Source organism: Ictidomys tridecemlineatus, chromosome 1 (genome assembly GCF_052094955.1).
Source record: "Ictidomys tridecemlineatus isolate mIctTri1 chromosome 1, mIctTri1.hap1, whole genome shotgun sequence".
Classification (NCBI taxonomy): Eukaryota; Metazoa; Chordata; class Mammalia; order Rodentia; family Sciuridae; genus Ictidomys; species Ictidomys tridecemlineatus.
The window spans coordinates 25230921-25252508 of record NC_135477.1 but is presented as its reverse complement, the minus strand read 5'-3'; the positions used below and the strand labels follow the sequence as shown (position 1 = coordinate 25252508).

The following is a 21588-nucleotide window of genomic DNA, read 5'->3' as shown; positions in this document are numbered from 1 at the left end:
CTGAAATTAAATTATTATAAATCTGGGTCAGGGGGCTGGGGATGTGGCTCAAGCAGTAGCGCGCTCGCCTGGCATGCGTGTGGCCCGGGTTCGATCCTCAGCACCACATACCAACAAAGATGTTGTTTCCGCCGAGAACTAAAAAATAAATATTAAAAATTCTCTCTCTCTCTCTCTCTCTCTCTCTCTCTCTCTCCCCGCCTCTCTCACTCTTTAAAAAAAATTAATTCTTAAAAAAAATAAAAAATAAATAAATCTGGGTCAGGTATGGTATTATGTGCCTGTAATCTCAGCTACTGAGGCTGGAGACTGAGGCAAGAGGATCATTCGAGCTCAGGAACTGAAGGCCAGTATGGGCAACATGGGCAATAGACTGTTTAAAATCAATCAATCAATCTGAGTCCAATAAATCAAGGTGCATATAATAAGCCCTAGAGCAACTATTAGGGAAATAACTTTTTAAAAATTAGTGGAAAAAACTTATTAAATAAAAACACTACATTAGAAAATACTTAATGCAAAAGAAAGCAAGTAGAGAAGGAACAGAGGAACAAAAAGGACACCAGATATATCAAAAAGGAAATAGCAGATGTAAATCCAACTGTATCATTAATAACATTAAATTTGGATGGAATAAACAATCCAATCAAAAGTCAGAGATTGTCAGACTGGATTAAGAAAGAATTATCCAACTACATACCAAAAATACATTTTAGATTCAAAGATACAAATAGATTAAAAGTAAAAGTGTAGAAAATGTGGTATATATACATAATGGAGTTTTACTTAGTCATAAAAAAGAATGAAATTATGGCATTTGCTGGTAAATGGACAGAAATGGAGAAAATCTTGTTAAGTGAAATAAGCCAGACTCAGAAAATCAAGGGTCAAATGTTTTCTCTCATATGTGGAAGCTACAGCAAAATAAAGGAAAGAAGGTGGTGATGGGGGATCTGCTATCATAAATATATAGGGAAAATCAGTGGAGTAGAAGGAGGAAAATGAGAGGGATAGGGGAAGAAAAGGAAAGGGGAAGAAATGTGGAAAGAATTTAAGAAAATCCTGTTATATGCATAAAGTACACCTTTATGTATATGTAAAAAGTACTAATCAAATAAATAAAAGAGTGAAAGGAAGATCGGTAGAGTAGACAAAGGAGAATAAGGGGACAGAGGGGGAGAAGAAAATGAACCCAAATATTATGTATAATTGCAATGCTCTAATAAAAAAATTAAATAAAAGAATGAAAAAATGACAGATTAACAAAGAAATGGAAGACCTGAACAACATTATAAAGCAATTAGACCTAACAGACTTTCACAGAACACTCCATCCACAATAGCAGAATACTCATTTTCCTCAAATGCATATGAATACTCTCTAAGATCATATGTGAGGCCATAAAACAAATCCCAATGAATTTACATCCCCCTTTTTGTGTGTGTGTGTGTGTGTGTGGTACTAGGAATTGAACTAAAGGCCTTGAACATGCTAGGCAAGCACTCTACCACTGAGCTACATCACCAGCCCTACCTCAATAAATTTAAAACAACACAAACAATATAAAATATGTTCTCCAAATTTCTTTCTGTTGTTGATTTCTAAGTTCATTCCATTATGTTCAGAATTAATTAAATTTAATGAGTTTTTTTTTTTTTTAAATAGAAGATCAAATTAAGGGGCTGGGGTTGTGGCTCAGCGGTAGAGCTTTTGCCTAGCATGTGCTCGGCCCTGGGTTCGATCCTCAGCACCACAAAAAAATAAACAAAACAAAGGTACAGCATCCAACTACCACTAAAAAATAAATATTAAAGAAATCAAATTATGTCTAAAGAAAGCAGAAGGAAAGAAATAATAAAGACTATAGTAGAAATTAATGAAACAACAGAAAAAGAAAAATCAGTGAAACAACACTATTCTTTGAGAAGATCAATAAAAATGGAATAATAAATTAGCTAGACCGGCAAAGAAAAGGAGAAGAAATTCTAATTATTAGAATCAGAAATCAAAGAAAAAATACTATACTATAAATAAGCATAAAGTAATACTATAAATGACTGTGCCAATAAATTAAGACAATTTAGATGAAATGAAAAAATACTTAGGATGACACAAATACCAAAGATAATGCAAAAAAAAAAATAGATAATCTGAATAGAACTATAACATGTCTATGTCCATACCACTGTGAATGTGCCCGATCTCTTCTTCACAGAACTATAACAAAGAAATTGAACTAATAAAAGAAAAAAAAATGAAAAAAAAAAGCCCAGGCTCAAATAGATTCCACCATACATTTAAAGAACAATGAGTACAAATCCACAAATTATTTATGAGAAAAGTCTCAACCAACAAGGAATAGAATGGAACATTCTCATTTTGATAAAACATCATCTACAAAATGAATGGCAACCCATGGAATGGAAGAAAATATCTGCAAGTCAACTAATAAAGGATTGATCTAGAGGGCTGGGGTTAGGTTCAGCGGTAGAGCACTCACCTAGCAAGTGCAAGGCCTGGGTTCAATCCTCAGCACCACATAAAAATAAATAAAATAAAGATGATATTATGTCCAACTAAAAAATAAATATTAAAAAAGACTGATCTAGAGTACATAAAGAAAACCTAAAATTATAATATGAAAAATAAACAGATCAATTAAAAAATTAGAAAAGGACTTGAATAGACATTTCTCCAAGAAAGATACACAAATAGCCAAGAAATATATTGAAAAAATGCTCAACATTTACTAAAGTCATAGAGAAATCAAAACCACAAAGAGATAACACTTCACTCACTAGGATAACTAGTACCAAAAAAAAAAAAAAAAGGGAAACAAGAGTTGGCAAGAATATGGAGAAATTGGAATGTAAAATGGTGTAGCCCTTTGACAAACAGCCTGGCAGCCAGGCACAGTGGCACATGCCTGTAATCCCAGCAACTCGGAGACTGAGGCAGGAAGATTGCAACTGGAGGCCAACTCAAAAACATACATAAACAAATAAAAAAGGATGGGGATGTTGCTGTGGTAAATTGCCCCTAGGTTCAATCCCCAGAATTGCCAGAAGGAAAGAGAGAGAGAGAGAGAGAGAGAGAGAGAGAGAGAGAGAGAGACAGACAGAGAGAGAGAGAGAGAGAGACAGAGAGACAGAGAGAGAGAGAGAGAGAGAAAAATGTCCTGACAGTTACTAAGAATGTTATACAGCTGGAGTTGTGGCCCAGTAGTAGAGCATTGCCTAGCATGCATGAGGCACTGGGTTCGATTCTCAGCATCACATAAAAATAAATAAATAAAATAAAGGTATTTTTAAAAAAATTTTTTTTAGTTTTTTTTTCGGCAGACACAACATCTTTGTTTGTATGTGGTGCTGAGGATCGAACCCAGGCCGCATGCATGCCAGGCGGGCGCGCTACCGCTTGAGCCACATCCCCAGCCCCAAATAAAGGTATTGTGTCCATCTACAACTTAAAAAATATTTTTTAAAGGTTATACAAAGAATTGTCAAATGATCTAACAATTTCATTTCTGTTTTTTTTTTCCTCCTTGCTAATCTTTTTTTTTTATTGGTTGTTCACAACATTACAAAGCTCTTGACATATCATATTTCATACATTAGATTGAAGTGGGTTATGAACTCCCAATTTTTACCCCAAATGCAGATTGCAGAATCACGTCAGTTACACATCCTATAAATCCAAAAGAAATTAAAGCAAGGTCCTCAATACAACAACAGAGAAACAAAATGTATACATATGATGGAATATTACTCATCCATTAAAAGGAAAGTCTGATATATGCTACAGCATGGATGAAGTCTGAGGACATAATATTAAGAGAAATAAACCAGTCACAAAGGACAAATATTACATGATTGTTCTTATATTAAGTTCCTAGGGTAGTCAAATAGAAACAAAAAATAGAATGATAGTTGCCAGGAGCTGGAGTGAAGAGGGAATAGGGAATTAGAGTGTTATGTGAAGAAGAAAAAGCTTTGGAGACAGATGGTAGTAATGGTCACACAACAATGGGAATGTACTTAATACCACTGAACTGTACACTTAAAAATAGTTAAGATGGTAAAGGGAAGAGGTACGTAGAGTGTAAAAAAACTTCCAGGGAATTTCAGGATGAGTTCAAGATGGGTTTTATATGCTAAAGTCACCTAAAATCATAGCAGTCCCCAAATAAAAATCTTAGTATTTCATTACAAATATCTGTGTCTCCTAAACTAAGACTTCTTTATTTCATAGCAAATCACCAGGCCTAGCTATGAGCTAAAGCAAAACCTGAAGATATAGCATAAGCCAAGCTAAAGCAAATCAGATGATTAATCACATGGGATTCAGCATTGGCTTTTTGTTTCTATCTGTAGTTTTAAGAGATTAGGGAAGAGCCATTATTAGGATAGTAAGTAATGCTCCCAGTCACTGAGCAAACAAGATTAGAGCAGCTTCATTTTGGTGCTTTATTGTAATCTACATAATGCTTTTCATTCTCTCTAATGGAAGATCAGCAGAATCTGATTAACAAAAAAGGGGGAAAAAAAGGTCATTATTGATAAATTCTAACTAGAGTGACAATCTGAGCCTACCTACCACAACAGGGCAGACAACTAGAATAGGTTATGTTCACAAACTTGCCACTAGTTAAGAGTCATCAACTCAATGCCTTTGCTTCTATCCTTAATCACATTAATTTATATTTACTTCTCACTAGACTAAGTTGCATCCTTCTGTTGAACTGCCTGGTATCAAACTACTCTTCTTCTCAACTCACTGGTATTCATTTTGATAAGAGAACTGTGGGTATGAGGCAAATATTGTAGCCCAAAGAGGATCATGGGCAAGAAGAGACAGGGAGATTTTAGTTGGCTAAGAACTCACATTCTCTTCCCAACTCTAACTTTACTGTCATCAACAGTGATTACTGTCTGAAGTCAAAGTTTCTGTGACATTCAAAATTTTATACACAGCTTATTCCAAAAGGCGATTAAATGAATACCCTTATCTAGAGACAGCTAAAAGCTACTCTTATTTCTTAGTAGTATACAGTTAATGTTTATTTATTTATTTATTGATGGTCAAGGAAAACAACTAAATAAGCACATAAGCAGCAGGAAGGGTGCTAAAACCACTTCATCATTTGAATAAAAAGATCATGCAGGGGCTGGGGCTATAGCTCAGTGGTAGAGCACTGCTTTGTATATGTAAGGCACTGGATTTGATCCTCAGCACCACATAAAAATGAATAAATATATTGTGTCCCTCTAAAACTATATATATATATATATATATATATATATATATATAATAAATAAAAATGCAGTGAACCAGGGAGACAGGAGGCAAACTCACTACATGAACAATTAAGAAACTTATAATAAAGAAATCCACTAAATTCACATTCCATTCCATCCCCCAGGTTTGTAACTAACTACAACAATATCTAAAAAGTAATTCTGAAGCCAAGTGTGGTGGTGCATACGTATAATGCCAACAAGTTGGGAAGGTGAGGCAGGAATATCACAAGTTTGAGGCCAACCTCAGGGTCTCAGCAATTTAGTGAGATTCTGTCTGAAAATTTAAAAAATAAATAAAAAGATTTGGGAGTAAAGCACCCTTGTATTCAATCCCCAGTACATAGTTAGGGGTGGGGTGGGGGGGAGAAACAAAGAAGGAAAAAAAGAAAATTACAAATCAAGAGAAACACCTATTTGCAGAGATTCAGCCACTCTTTCTGTGAGCAGAGAACAGATTTTGAAACTGATACTAATAAAATGTTCATTAAATGAAAAGCACTTAAATATTAACTTGGAGAGATATTCATTAAGAGCCTCAAATTACTTGTCTTGAAGTTGTTTGGTCAGACAAAGGTCAGATTTTAGTATAACATTCTTCCTTTCCTCTTTGACTAATTAGATTAATAATCGACAAACATGGGCTGGGGTTGTGGTAGAGTGTTTGCCTCACATTTATGAGGCACTGGGTTTGATCCTCAGCCCCACATAAAAAATAAATATATAAAATAAAGGTATTGTGTCCATCTACAACTAAAAAATATTTTAAAAAAATAATCAACAAACGTCTTCCTAAAGTACAAGACCTCCTTGGAATAGCCTGCAGGAAATATTTAGTACAGAAGTCTCCAAGCAAAACTTCCCAAACATCTTCCTTCCAGCCCTGCACATGACCCCCTCAAAGTATTCTTCCTTGTGAATTGTTAGATATGTAGAGGAAGCTGAAGCTAAAATTCCAAAAGTGGAATTTTAAAGGTAAAAAGTAGGCCATGCCCCATGAGACATGCCTGTAATTCCAGCAATTTGGGAGGATAAGGCAGGAGGATCTCAAGTTCCAGGCCAGTCTCAAAAACTTAGGAACCTATTGGGGGTGTGGGGGAACGGCATGGCAAGTGCCATAGCTTAAGGATAAAGAGAGTGTCCCTATGGCTAGGGTTATAGCTCAGTTGTAGAGCACTTGGCTAGCATGTATGAGACACTGAATTTGATCATCAGCACCACATATAAATAAACAAATAAAAGGTCCAAAAAAAATGAGAAGAGTGTCTCCCTGGGTGCTCCCTAGTATCTTAAAAAAAAAAAAAAGATAGAGCACTATATTTTATTTTATATCAAAGCAACAAAACAACTCTCTTATAGGGAGGGAAGGAAAAACACAGGGCCCTGTTTGTTGGTGACATCAGGTGTTCCAATAAAAATAGCAGTTTCTAAGCAGTTGCATTTTAAGAATCTCACTGAAGGATCAAACAGGAAGAGAGAGAAATTGTTTAAACGCAAATAACTTCAACAATTAAATAACTGGCATGACTAAGCCAGAAAAACAAGTGAAAAGCAAAGAGACTGACATTTGAGCAATTTAAACCCTCCAAGCATGTGGAAGTACTTATAATTTCCACTGCTACAATCTAAGTTCCAAAGAACAGAACAGTTTGCAGGCTTCCTGCTTCCCTTCACCTGCTGGGGACACTATGTGAAGATAGTTATTAGATGCACTACATTCTAGGCAATCCCAAAAACATAGTATGAAGCTGTCATCAACTGGCAAAACCATCTGGGAGGCCACTCAGCTGTTAAATGTCTAAGTTTCAGATGCAATTCAATCCCTTCCCATGGCTATCAATGAACATACTATAAGATACTCTGCCTGAGAAATTCTTTCCAATTATGGGATTAAGACAAATAAACTTTATTGAAGAGCAGAAACAAGTTACGCACACTATCACAATTTTCCTGTCAAACCTTTACATCCTTTATCTTTGATAACCAACTTAGTGACCAATAGTTAAATGTCCCACAGTATCCCTAGGAAACTTACAGGTCAGATTTTCTGACAGAGGCTCCTGTTTTCTCACTCACCCAAAGTTAATAGTGACATGGATATACAACATAAGCCCTTAGAGGATCTAGGCAAAGGAGTATAAGGCAGCCCTCATAACGTGGCTCACTGTATTGGAGACTGCTCAGGCATACTATTTCTTTTGCCCTCAGCTAAGAGAACTCCCTGAACTATTCTCAGGTCCACCTACAAGGAAAAGCACAACATCTTTTAAGGTTAATATCTTAACTTTTACAGAACGGAAAAATGAAAATGTATTTAGGAAACACTCTAAGGAATGCTTGAAATGCTAAACCTAAAAAACACTGTAGGGTTGGGAATGTGCTTCAGTGATAAGAGTACTTGGCTAGCATGCTCAAGGCCCTGGCTTTAATTCCTGGCACTCCCAGTGGTAGAGTGCTCACCTAGCAGCACTGCAAAAACAACAACAAGCTGGAGATATAGCTCAGCTGGCAGAGTTCATACTTTGCATGCACAAAGCCCCAGATTCAATCCTCAGCACCAGAAAATACCAACAACGTAACAAATACAGGACTATCATATGATCCCGCAATTCTTATTCTGGGTAGATGCCAAAAAGAAGCAAAAGTGGCATTATGTGCAACAAAGAAAAGGTAGAGCTGGGCACAGTGGCACACACCTGTAATCCCAAGCATTTGGGAAGCTGAGGCAGGAGGATCTTAAGTTCCAGGACAGCCTCAGCAATTTAGCAAGACCCTGTCTCAAAATAAAAAGCAGAAAAAGACTAGGGTTGTAGTTCTGTGGTAGAGCAACCCTGGGTTCAATTCAAAGTATCCACTCACCCACTCCTCTAAAGAAAAGGAAAAGGAAAAAGACAATGAAAGGGGAACTGCAACTAAAGAGTCCACCAACAGATAAACTGATAAACAAAATGTGGCACATATACAAAATGGAAAATTATGTGGCCTTAAAAGGAAGGAATTCTGACACATGCAACAAGACAGATGAAACCTGAAGACACTGTGCTAAGTAAAATGACCAAAATTTTGTAGTTTCCTAAGAGGTTTTGTTTTGTTTTGTTTATTGTAGTGGGGACTAAACCCAGAGGTGCTCTCCACTGGGTTACATCCCCGGCCCTTTTTATTTTATTTTGAGACAGGGTCTCATTAAGTTGCCCAGGCTGCCCTCAAACATATGATCTTTCTGCCTTGGTTTCCTAAATTGCTGGGCATGTGCCCCTGCACCTAGCAATAAAAGCTTTAATATATATAATAAAATTTTTACCACCCCTATCCTGTGAAATAGTTGATATCATCATCACTCCTGTTTTACAGATGATAGAAAGAGGTCCAGAGTGGCTGGGGATACAGCTTAGTTGGTAGAGTGCTTGCCTCGCATACACAAGGTCCTGGGTTCAATCCCAGTACCACAAAAAAAAAAAAAAAAAAGAGGTTCAGAAAAACTAAGTAATTTGTTCAAGGTCATATAGTGAATGATAAAGACAAAAATTAAAACTCTAGTTTTTCTAATTCAAATTTCCATGCTTCTTTCATGATGTGTTCTCTATTTACCTCCATAGTAGCTTTTGCTGTAACTCTAAAAGAAGGAGGTATTATGGTATGGAAGAAAGAACTCTAGGCTTAGAGTTCGATGGCCTACTATTATCTGTTTTACCACAATTCGAGATCTATAGGCTCAGTTTCCTCAGTGGGAAAAAGTATATTTTAAGAATCTTATGACAAGGGCTGGAGTTGTGGCTCAGTGGTAGAGTGCTCACCTAGCATGCATGAGGCACTGGGTTCGATCCTCAGCACCACATAAATGTAAAATAAAGATATAGTGTCCACCTAAAACTTACAAAAAAAATATTAAAAAAAGAAACATATGACATAATCTATAGAGTTTGAAGATTAAAAAGATAGTATATGAAAGGGCAGCACAAAGTCTGGCAATGATAAAAACAGATGTTAGAAAGAAAAAAAGGTAAACTTCTGTGCTTAGTATTTTCCATGATCTAGACTCAGTGTGATAAATTCAAATACATCTTTCCAGTAATCTCTTGAGAAAAGTGATAGGTCTTTTTTTTTTTTTTTTTTTTTTGCTACTTTAGGCATACATTCTAATTCATTAGCAACCATGAAAATGATGTGATTATTCTCTGCAGCAAGCTCATCAGAGAAGTTTGAGGAATGAAAATAAAAGTAGAGGCCTGACAGAGTGATGCAAAGCAAAGGAAGAGGTCATGGTTAGGGCATTTTTTCCTAAGGTTTAGCCCAATTTTATCTCCATTATTTAGAAAAAGGAGAGGTCAGCCAGGTGTGATGATGCACACTTATAATCCCAGCTACTCAAGAGGCTGAGGCAGGAGGATCACAAGTTCAAGACTAGCCTCAGAAACTCAGTGAGACCCTATCTCAAAATAAAAAATAAAAACATCTGGAGATGTACTTTGGTGGGAAAGCGCCCTGGGTTCAATACCCAGTATCCCACCCCACCCTCAACAACAACAACAACAAAAATAAATAAAAAGAAAAGAAAAAAGGAGAGACCCGGAGCTTTAATCATCAAGCTGTTTGATGGGTCGGTGGAGAGAATAAGGACAGCAGCCAACCCAGAAACCACTGAAAGGAAAGCTAGAGATAAAGCAAGCACAGAGGAATGTGTTCAAGGAAATAGGCCCCAAATGAAAAGAAGCTGCCAGGAAAGCCTATGTAAATACACAACATAAATTATACCCATATGCACTTCATTCTCTAGCACAGAACTTTGTGCTTCCTTCAAACACCCACATTTGTCATACTGCTCTTGGGGTCACAAAGAAATATTTGGAAGAAGACAGTTTATAGTTCCTGATTCTTACTGAAATTCATATTTATCATAAGACTTCACCACAGTGTCTAGATTATTTGCTAGATATAGATATGCATTTATTTGTGAGATTTATAAAATTGTGTTTGCTGCAAAATGTCTCTGGGGACAGGTAAGGAGTCCAACCTTCATCGCAATCTTGTTAGCACATCTCACCCCCTGCTCCCTCAGCCCAGCCCTCCTCACACACAAATTTTACACTTCTTCTTTTATTCTCAGAAGTGCCAAGCACTGTAGTAAATAACTGCAGGGACAGGACATTTTACCTTTAAAAAAAAAAAAGAGAGAGAGAGAGAAAGGAAAAATAAATATACAGAAACAAACATCACACCCCAGCTCTGTCACACATTAGAATCTATAACCAAGTTGTAAATGTGCATTACTATTATGGGAATGTCTGGAAAGGCTTACATCTGGAGCTAAATCAAGTTCCCCATCTGTTGGATTTGTCTCTTTTACTCAACATTAATTTTTTTAATTGTTTGCAAAAATGATTTAATAACTATTGAGAGATGGAAAATCATAGGCACAAAGGGAAGAAGGAAGAAAAGTCAGATTTAGGTCTCATGATAGCAAAAGCACTTTCTCCTCTCCACTTATTGGCAGTTCACTCCTGTGAGTGAAATGCTTCTTCAAGACTATGACTACATCTGACATAATATCATCCAACATATACAGAACCATGTAACTGCCTTGCTGTTTCATAAGGAATCTAAAATCACTTAGCCCTATGTCCAGACTCCATTTGCTTCTCTTTACCACAAATAGAAACAGCACATATAGTAAAATGTCAAAGTTCTAGATCCCAATGAGTCATCCACTAAAGTCATAAAGAACAGCAGAAGAAATCTTCAGAAAAAAACTTTCAGATGACTTATACACAGAAAATACTTTGGCAGCTAAGATGCCTGAAAAGGGCTTGCAACCATCTCTTGGTACAAAATTCACAGAACAGCCAGCACTTCGAGCTGTTTCAATACGATCAAATGAAAACCTCATGTACTCCTGCTTTTCTTGATCAAGTATGACAATTTCTTCCACTCCTACAGACACCAGAGCTTAAAATAGCAGTAGTGTTCAATGCATTCTACTTAGAAAGGTACAATAAACCTCAGAATGAGTCAAGAACTCTGAAAGAAAAAAAATTTTCATTTCTTACCTGATATTAACCAATGCATGGGTCACCTTGCTAGCTGCTTCCTTCCATTGGCCTGCATTAGTAGAAAGTCTCAGGACTGTAAAGAAGCAAAGAACACAGATCTGTCAAACCCCTGATATAAAACACAAATATGAGGAATGAAAACAAATCTCAAAATAGCACTATTAGAATAACCAAACAAAGCCTGTGCCAATCTTCTGTTACAAACATCCTCAGCCTAGAGAAAAATATAAGGGCTTATAGAATCCTTTCAGCTATATTCTTTAGAAATTTTTTTCTCTAATTTCTTATTTTCTATCAAAATACTCTAGCCAATCTGTCTTGGGTTGCACTCCATCCGCCACTCCCTAATAACAGGGTTCCAGTAGTTTTTTGGGGGTTTTTTTGGTGGGGCGGGGGGAGGAATGGGGTTAACTGGGGATTGAACTCAGGAGAACTTTAACTCTGAAACTCTGAACTACATCCCCAAAACTTTATTTTTTATTTTGAAACAGGGGTCTCACTAAGTTGCTGAGGGTCTCACTAAATTTCTGAGGGTAACCTCAAACTTATGATCCTCTGCCTCCCATCTCTCAATTCTCTGGGATAATAGGCATATGCCACTGCACCCAACTCCAAAACTTAGTTTTTATTTTCTTTTAAAATATAGTCTGGAGTGATAATTTGAGGGTAAACTGGCTTCCACACTTGTCATTTCTCTAGTGGCGTGGGCTAATTTAGTGGAACTGGCTAAGTTGGTATTCCCTCCAGCTCCAGGTATATCTTTCCAAACCTAAAGGCATACCCTCAAACAGGGAAAATAAATTTTCCAGATAGAGGGTAGTCATGATTCAATCACGGAATAATTTATTTTTGCAAGTCTGACTTAATTGTGTGACCCGTAGAATGAATCAACAGGAAGATTCTTCCTTACCTGATTAAACTCTCTCTCTTTCCCAAACTCACCCATGGAAGAAAAAAATAACAAAAATACAAAACTAAACACATCTTATGCCAGCTATGCTCTTCAGAGTCACATATTGAAGTATGCAACTTAGAAAAAAGACAAAACAGCTCAAGTGCTCCTTTTAAAACAAGAAGAACTTGCTAGGCACTTCAATTATATATTTTAATGAATGACTCACTAAAAAGAAGTAAATATATAAAGAATTTACTACATGCCAGATACTGGACAAAGTTAGATTGTATGCAATATGACAAACAGATAAGGAAACTGAGATTTACAGGAAACAAGTAATTGAGATCCTTCACACAAATTGCAAGTGATAGAGGTAGAACTTGAACCTAGAGGGAATTACTCTAGAACCAGTGTTTATGCAGAGAAATTAGTAGTTAAAAAGCATGATCTCTGGGGCTGAGGTTGTAGCTCAGTGGTAGAGCACTTGCCTAGCATGTGTAAGGCACTGGGTTCGATTCTCAGCACCACATATAAATAAATAAAAAATAAAGGTCCATTGACAATATATATATAAATATATATATATATATACACACACACACACACACACATATGTTCATATATATACACATATACATATGAAGAATTAAGTGAGCTAATACCTATAAAGTTCTTAGATTAGTGACTGCCATAGAGCTCTGAAAGTTTTAGATATTGTTGATTTCAATAGACTGCCTCCCAAATGAATGAATGAATGAATCTACCTAAGACTTTCCAAAGGAAGGAAGGAAAGAAAGAGGGCCTAACATTAAGAAATGTGTGATCAAGTAGTAGACACCTATAACCCTTCAACTTGGGAGGCTGAGGCAGGAGGATTAAATTTGAGGCCAGCCTCAGCAATTTAGCAAGACCCTATCTCAAAGTAAAAAATAAAAAGGACTGGGAATGTAACTCAGGGTTTTAAAGTGTTGCTGGGTTCGGGGCTGGGGATGTGGCTCAAGCGGTGGCGCGCTCGCCTGGCATGCATGTGGCCCGGGTTCAATCCTCAGCACCACATACCAACAAAGATGTTGTGGCCGCCGAAAATGAAAAAATAAATATTAAAATTTAAAAAAAAAGTGTTGCTGGGTTCAATCAAAAAGGAGAAAGAAAGAAATGTATGATCAGTTTGCATAGGAATGTCATATTGAATACCATCACCATATGCTCCTGATCCAGGATCCAAAGCAAGAAGAATAGCAGCAGTAGCTCTATCAGAGGGAAGGCCTGGGGCTGTGATTAGTTAACAAAACTCATCTGGCTGTTCTGCATCTGTTCTATCAATGCCTCCATTTTATAAATACATGTAATTTTATAAAAGACAAGATGGAAGCCTTAGTAAAACATTATCAGAGTGCTGTTTTTCTAATTTATAAGGTTGACTGCAAGAAAAATTGGGATAGTTTCAAGTTAGGGTTCTCCATTCCGAATTCAGGTTCCACTTATTATATATGCAAATTTATTCATAAAATGAACCAAATTGCTTCAACAGGTCAGACATGTCTTTTGCAACTCAAATGTGAAGATTACTTAGATGCATTGATTTTTTTTACTAGATCATAAGTTTTCTGATAATAGGGACCTAAACATATATGGAATTATAGTACACACCTATAACCTTATATGAACATATATGAACTGAATTGTCCCCTCTTCAAATTTTAAGAGGTGTTTAACTTGCCCACAAATTATTTCTCCAAAATATCCTGTCAGCTCTGTTCCTTAGTGGATGGGCAACCATATGACCTCACCATGAAATTCTTTTAGTAATGCCATTAGGGTTTTTTTGGGGGGGAGGAGAGTATCAGGGATTGAACTCAGGGGCATTCTACAATTGAGCCACATCCCTAACCCTATTTTGTATTTTATTAGAGACAGGGTCTCACTGAGTTGCTTAGCTCCTCACTAAATTGCTAAGGCTAGTTTTGAACTCGAGATTCTCCTGCCTCAGCCTCCCGAGTCGCTGGGATTACAGGCATGCACCACTGCGCCCAAATGCCACTGGTTTCTATGTTCTCTACTAAATGTAAAAAAGAAAATTATTTCAAAATGCCTTAAATGCCTCGGACTAAAGCAATCATTTGTGTAGTAAATTATGTTATACAAAAATTACATATTATGTAGCCATTAAAACAGAGACTTAAAAAATAAGAAAGGGAGTTGTGGGGTCAAGCATTGGCTTGGCTAGCATGATTTCAATCTCTGGTACAGCAACAAAAAAAAAAAAAGAAGGAGGAGAAGAAGAAGGTGGAGAAGAAGCAGGAGAAGGAGGAGGAGGTAGAGGAGAGGAGGAGGAATAGGAAGAGAAGAAGGAAGAGGAAGAGGAAGAGGAGAAGGAGGAGGAAGAGAAGGAGGAGAAGGAGGAAGAAGAAAGAGAAAGAGGAGCAGGAAGAAAAAGAAGGGGAAGAGAAGGAGGAAGAAAAAGAAGGGGGGAGGAGGGAAGGGGGAAGAGGAAGAGTCGTATTTAAGTTAAAAACACAAAATTTAAAAAATAAAGCCAGCATGATGGCACACACCTATAATCCCAGCAACTCACCAGGCTAAGGCAGGAGGACTGCAAATTGGAGCTCAGCCTCAGCTGAGACCCTGTCTCAAAATAAAAAATAAAAAGGACAGGGGATGTAGCTTAATGATAAAATGGCCCTGGATTCAATCCCCACTATCAAAAAAACCCACAAAATAATATATTATGATTACAACTACATTAAACTATGTGTGCATGTGAAGCAATATACAACATGAAAATTATTACATAATAGTACTAGAATCAGGGGCTGGGGTTGTGGCTCAGGGGTAGAGTGCTCATCTAGCATGCACAAGGCACTGGGTTTGATCTTCAGCACCACATAAATGTAAAATAAAGATATTGTGTCTACCTAAAACTAAAAAAAAAAAATAAAATATTTTTTAAAATAATACTAGAATCAAAGGTTTAAAAGATTTTAAATTTTTTCCTGTGTTCTTTCTTTAGTATTGGTAATTATCCCTCTTTGTAAAAATGGAAAGAAAAAAAAAAAGGTTCAAAACAGGATGGGATTTATGGTTCAGGCCAGCTCCTGTAGAAGTCCTTCCTACTACAGTAGACTGCAATAAAATAATACCATAGGGGGCTGGGATTGTAGTTCAGTGGTAGAGTGCTTGCCTAGCACACATGAGGCACTAGTTTCGATCCTCACCACCACATAAAAATAAATAAAATAAAGGTATTGTGTCCACCTACAACTGAAAAAAAATTTTTTTTAATAATACCATAAGAACATTAAGCAAGTGCCTTTATCAAAAATATCTCAGTAATGCCAGGCATGGTGGTGCATGCCTGTAATCCCAGCAGCTTGGGAGGCTGAGACAGGAGGACTACAAGTTCAAAGTTAGCCTCAGCAACATCAAGGCCCCAAGCAATTCAGTGAGATCCTGTCTCTAATAAAATACAAAATAGGGCTAGGGATGTGGCTAAGTGCTCCTGAGTTCAATCCTTGGTATACACACACACACACACACCCAAAAAAAAAAAAAAAAAAAAAAAGGTCTCAGTAAACTGTGTTCTGCTAGCCATGATGCGATAACAAGACACAATTTACCCTCCTCCCTTAAAACACTGGGCAAAATATATGAAACAATGGTTATCAGACACTGGAAAACAGGCAAGATGGAGCTGTGATACCTGACAGATGGAAAACAAACATGCACCCTATGATTACCCCAACTAATTACATGGAGAAGTTTCCAAGTAGCAGGGAGAAGGAACCTAAACAGAATTGCCAAATTGAAGACAGAGATCAGCCTTTGGAAAGGACAAGGCATCTAGAAAGTACGGGGCAAAGAGCTGGCAAGGAGGGATTTTGACAGAAAGCTCTAGAGATCTGTGGACAAGTATACTTATGTCTCTCGCTGAGCCCTAATGTGTACATATGGAAAAGGAAACTACCCAAGGCTGAGGACAAACCATGGGAAAGGAGGGATTGGGGAGCTCATGGCAGGCTCCAGCAGCAGGAGTGAAAAGACCTACTAATATATGGAGTATAAATCAGGTAGACTCTGCAAACGGGTACTGCATTAGTAACGGAGTCAAGTTATCCTACATTAAAAGTTGTTCTTGACCTGCCCTCAACCCTTAGAAATAAACCTTGAAAGAATCAAACTGTTTCCACATCACATAACCACATTCCAGAACAATGCCCAACATTAAAGTAACAATAAAATCCAGCATCCTTATCACAAAAATCACAATGTTTATGACCCAAAACAGGAGAAGAATCAAGCAACAGAAAACAGATTTGTGGTTGCTAGGGGTTGAGAGTTGACCTCATAAGAGCACAAGGGAAATTTTTGGAATGATGAAACACTTATATTTGATTTTAGTGATAATTATACTACTAAATGCATTTGTTAAAATTTAGAACTGCACGTTAAAAAGGGTGAATTTTATCCCAGTGGCTCAGGTGGCTGAGACAGGAGGATTGAGAGTTCAAAGTCAGCTTCAGCAGCTTAGTGAGATCCTGTGTCTAAATAAAATATGAATAAGGGTTAGGGACGTGACTGAGTGGTTAAGTGCCCTGGGTTCAATCCTTGGTACAAATAAAAAAGTGAATTTTATTGTCTATATAAATTATACTTCAAGAAACTTAACTTAAAAAACCTTTTTTTCTACCACAAGTTTTATCACATTTTAACATGAAATGGGGAGCACTGTTAACAAAATATTGATGGTACTTCAATTAGTAATGTTTTTCCCCCAGTGCTGGAGATAAAACCCAGGGGCACCCTACCACTGAACTACATCCTTAACCCTTTTTTATTTTATTTTTTGGGGTGTCAGGGATTGAACTCAGGGGCACTCTACCACTGAGCCACATCCCCATCCCTATTTTGTATTTTATTTAGAGACAGGATCTCACTGAGTTGCTTAGGGCCTCGCTAAGTTGCTGAGGCTAGCTTTGAATTCGAGATCCTCCTCTCTCAGCCTCCCAAACTGCTGGGACTACAGGCATGCACTGCCATGTTCGGCTATTTTTTTATTTTGAAACAAGATCTCTAAATTGCCTAGGCTAGCCTCAAACTTGCCATTTCCTGCCTCCTGAGTAGCTTTGATTACAGATGTACATCACTGCACCCAGCGGTTAATGAAAAGTTTTACTTTGCTATTTGTGCTTCCTAATTAAATTTTCATTCCATTGGTAAATGTGGGAATTCATAGATATCATCTCTATCTTGTTGCTGAAGCTACACAAGGGCTTATCCCATTTGACTGGAAAAATGGCCAAGTTGGGCAGGTATGTGAGGCTTTCAAAAAATATCTCTTCCAAACTCACCCTTCCTTTCCTCACTGAAAGTCATTTTTATTCATCTAAGATGAATGCCAAAGCCTCTGAAGCAGTTCTTCAACCTTAGAAAATTCTACATTTTCAGAAAACAAGGATTTTGGTAAAGCCAAGCAGATATAAACCATAACAAGGTACAATGAGCACATCTGGCCAATGAGAAGTCAGTTGAAGGGTTCTCAAAGATGACTTCCTATCTCCTAAAAAAAGAGATGTATCTTGACATTACAACCAGAACTTGCTGTTTTGAGGGGAACTGACCTGATGCTAAAGCTCTTACTTTGAGAATGAGAGAACAGAGAAATAGAAAAACCTGGGTTCTTGCAGACATTGCTGAGCAACTGATCATACCATTCTAGAATTCTTTCTTTCTTTTTTTTGGTATTGGAGATTGAACCCAGGGATGCTTAACCACTGAGCCACATACCCAGCGCTTTTTATTTTTTATTTTGAGACAGGGTCTCACTAAGTTGCTTAGGGCCTCACTAAGTTGCTAAGGCTGGCTTTGAACTTGTGATCTTACCTCAGCCTCCTGAATTGCTGGCAGGCATGCGCCACTGTGCCCACCCACCATTCAAGAATTCTTACGGGTATGATAATTTTTGTTCCTTAGAGTTATTATAAGGTATAATAATTCTCCTATTGTTTGAGATAGTTTAAATCAGAATTTTCTGACACTTGAAGTTGAAACCAACCTTCGAATAGCTCAGTTGGTAGAATGCTTGCCTTGCATGCACAAGGCCCTGGGTTCAATCCTCCACACCACTTTAAAAAAAAAAAAATTCCTCTACTACTCCTCTAAAAGCTAAAGTCTATTATAGAAAAAAATCCTCTCAAGACAACTCATCTTTTCTGCTATTTGCTTCTATTCTTTTTCTTGGTACTTGTTCTAAATCCTCTCTACTTTTCTCATTATGTAGAAGTTCCAAGGCTGGAGTTTTTACAAATATTCTCATCATGAGGGATGAAGCAAACTAATACATAGTGACAGAAAAGAGATCCACGGCTGCCAAGGGATGGGACACAGCAGGTACTGGTGGGGAAAGGAACATTAGAGAAGGGACACAAGGAAGCAAGGACACAAGGAAGGCAATAAATGAACATAATGAATAAAATAAAAAATGAAATAATGAACATAATGAATATGTTCATTATCTCAATCACTATGATAATTTCACATATATCAAAATTTATCAAAATATGTATATTTTAAATGTGCAACATTTATTATATATATTATACATCAATAAAGCTAGTGTCAGGATTTTTAAAATAAGATAGTTTTACTGAGTGGCTTTCTGTTTTTGTCTACAAATATCTTTCCTTACCTTTCAAATTCCAGTTAGGATTCACTAGGCCTTTTTCCCAAATTTGCAGATACATTACCTTATACTCACTGTGGCTGTAAATTTTTAGCAAGCCAATTACTAAAAGCTTTTTACAAAAAAATTATATTTATCCAATGCCCACTCCTTCTTTAAGTAATACTAAAAATAAAAATACAAAGGTACAGTAAGATTCCTTAAAACTCTGTACTTTCTCAAAGGTATTATCAGTGGTATGCAAATCGCCATCTCTTACTGGCTTACAATATACAATATTCCTCTGGAATCCAAGCTCTTCTATTTGCTGGTATCAAATCCCACCCACTCTTTAACCCCCATTTCACCTGCATTTGCTGAATCCAAGACCCTCTTTATTCTCCCTTTCATAAACATCAACAAAATGCTGATAACCAGCTTTGCACTGAGATGAAATCTGAGTTCCTAAAGGCAAAATAGCCCATGTGTAGTTTCCTATTGCCTAAGAAGAGGAAACCACTGTACTTCTATGCTGACCAAAGGCAACAACCCACTGGAGTGCAATCTTTTATAATATTTCCGTTTTATTCGCCAAAAAACAGACAGGGGATGGAGAAAGCAGAGCAAACAAAACAAAACAAAACAAAACAGAAAAATATAGCTTACCCATGGAGTAGAGGTTGTCAAAGCTCTGATGCATGCGGATAATCTCATAGTAAAGTTCATCATAGCTGCTGGGGGTTGGTAGGAATGTGTCGCCATATGTGATAAACATATTAAATAAGTTCACAATCTAAAAAAGAAGCAATAGCCCATATAGAGGCATCAGGCTATGAAGATCAGAAAGGTATTATCAGTGGTATGCAAATCGCCATCTCTTACTGGCTTGCAAGAGTTGACAGTCAAATTTTCAGGGACTGTGTAAACTGGTTGTAAAACACAGCAATTTATATTAAGAATTCATTCATATAAATGTACAATTAAATAAATTATATTAAAATGAATAAATAATATAAAACTTATCACTTCCTAATTATTTTCTTTTACTATGACCTATGATCTTGAGATTAATTTACATCTCTTATAATCTGAATGGTGAGAATACCATATAATGGTGTGCTACAGTACATATCTTCTCAACTCTGTATGACTCTAATGTCATGCAGATAGCTTGAAATTGGCCATGGTGGGTACAATTCTACAATGTAAATTAGCTTAGTCTACAGATCAGGACTTTTCCCCTTTAAATGTTAAATATCCATAAACAAATAGAGATAGTCAAAAGACATAATGGTATTCTTGTACCCAAAAAAACCAACAAACAGGCATTTGTAATGTCCCTCAGAAACCCAGCACAGCCATGACAGAAACACTCATCTGGCTGGGACACCTCTAAATGCTTTGTTATTTACCAATGTAGAGACTACAGTAGTGAAGTAAAGTCTCTCAGTTGGAATCAGGCTCACTATTCATACACAGAAATCTGACCTACCCCCATAGCTGCCAGGCAATATACTCTCATGAAGGAAAAAAGAGTTCTGTTTGTCAAATACATAGGTAAGAGTAGGGACACTAGTCTAGAGAGATTCTGATCCACAAGGAAAATATATCCAAATTCTCGCTACAGCTCAGTCCCCAGACTACCAACTCCTGTTTCAAATCAGCCCATTTCTGACTTAGAATATGGCTTTCAAAAAAGAAATTTTGTATTACTCACCATAAGGGCTAATGTAAAAATGTTGTGTTTGGCCAAAAGTACAGTTTCATTTGACATAAGGAACTTCAGCAAATTTATCAAGGCTTTAAGGGGGGGAAAAAAAAAGATATCAACAAACTATGCAAACCATGATCAATAAAGTTAAATGAAAGCACAGTAGATCTATAGATGTCCCTGTTGTTAGCATGAGTAAGCCTTAGCCACCACGGTGTTTTGTTTTGATTAACAAGTAATAATTATATATATTTATGGGGTACAGTGTGCTATTTCAACTCACAAAGACAGTGTGTACCAATCAGGGTAACTGGCATTTCTATCTCCTTATTATTTATTTCTTTGAAGCTTTAGCGCTCCTTTCTTCTAATACTTAATAAGTTATTTTAATCACTCCATTGTACCACCGAACAATGGAACTTATTCCTTCCATCTGTCTTTGGTACTCTATACAATGACCCTCTGTCTTTCCCACATCCACTTCTCAACTTCTAATAATTGCTACTCCACATTTGGATTGACTTTTTAAAACTTTTGTATATCCGAGAGAAGATGTAGTATTTGTCTTTCTGTGCCTGGCTTATTTCACTCAACTGTCCTCCAGTTCCATCCATTTTGCTGCAAATGACAGGACTTCATTCTTTTTTTAAGGCTTAAAAATAAGTCCATTGTGTATATATAACACATTTTAAAAATCCATTCAACTGGTAATGGGCACTTAGGTTGATTCCATATCTTGACTACTGTGAATAATGCTGCAATAACATGAGAGTACTTTGGGTTTTTTTGGTGCCAGAGATTAAACTCAAGGGCACTCAACCCCTGAGCCACATCCCCAGCCCTATTTTGTATTTTGTTTAGAGATAGGGTACCACTGAGTTGCTTAGCACCTCACCATTGCAGAGGCTGGCTTTGAACTCGAGATTCTTCTGTCTCAGCCTCCCAAGCTGCTGGGATTACCGGCATGTGCCACTGCACCT

The 21588-nt window shown here is 37.0% G+C and overlaps 1 protein-coding gene across 3 annotated transcripts in view; it reads right to left on the bottom strand.

The window, feature by feature from the left end:
- Positions 1-21588, bottom strand: part of Armh3 (armadillo like helical domain containing 3) — a 176025-nt gene that overhangs the window by 66391 nt on the left and 88046 nt on the right. For 2 of the 3 annotated variants that reach the window (XM_040273589.2, XM_005333641.5), the window contains 3 exons: positions 20615-20697; positions 19564-19690; positions 11342-11417 (listed from right to left, as the gene is read on the bottom strand). In XM_040273589.2, coding sequence (XP_040129523.1) covers positions 11342-11417; positions 19564-19690; positions 20615-20697 — 286 coding nt within the window. The remainder of the gene's footprint in view (positions 1-11341; positions 11418-19563; positions 19691-20614; positions 20698-21588) is intronic. The other variant, XM_040273592.2, reaches the window with a different exon arrangement.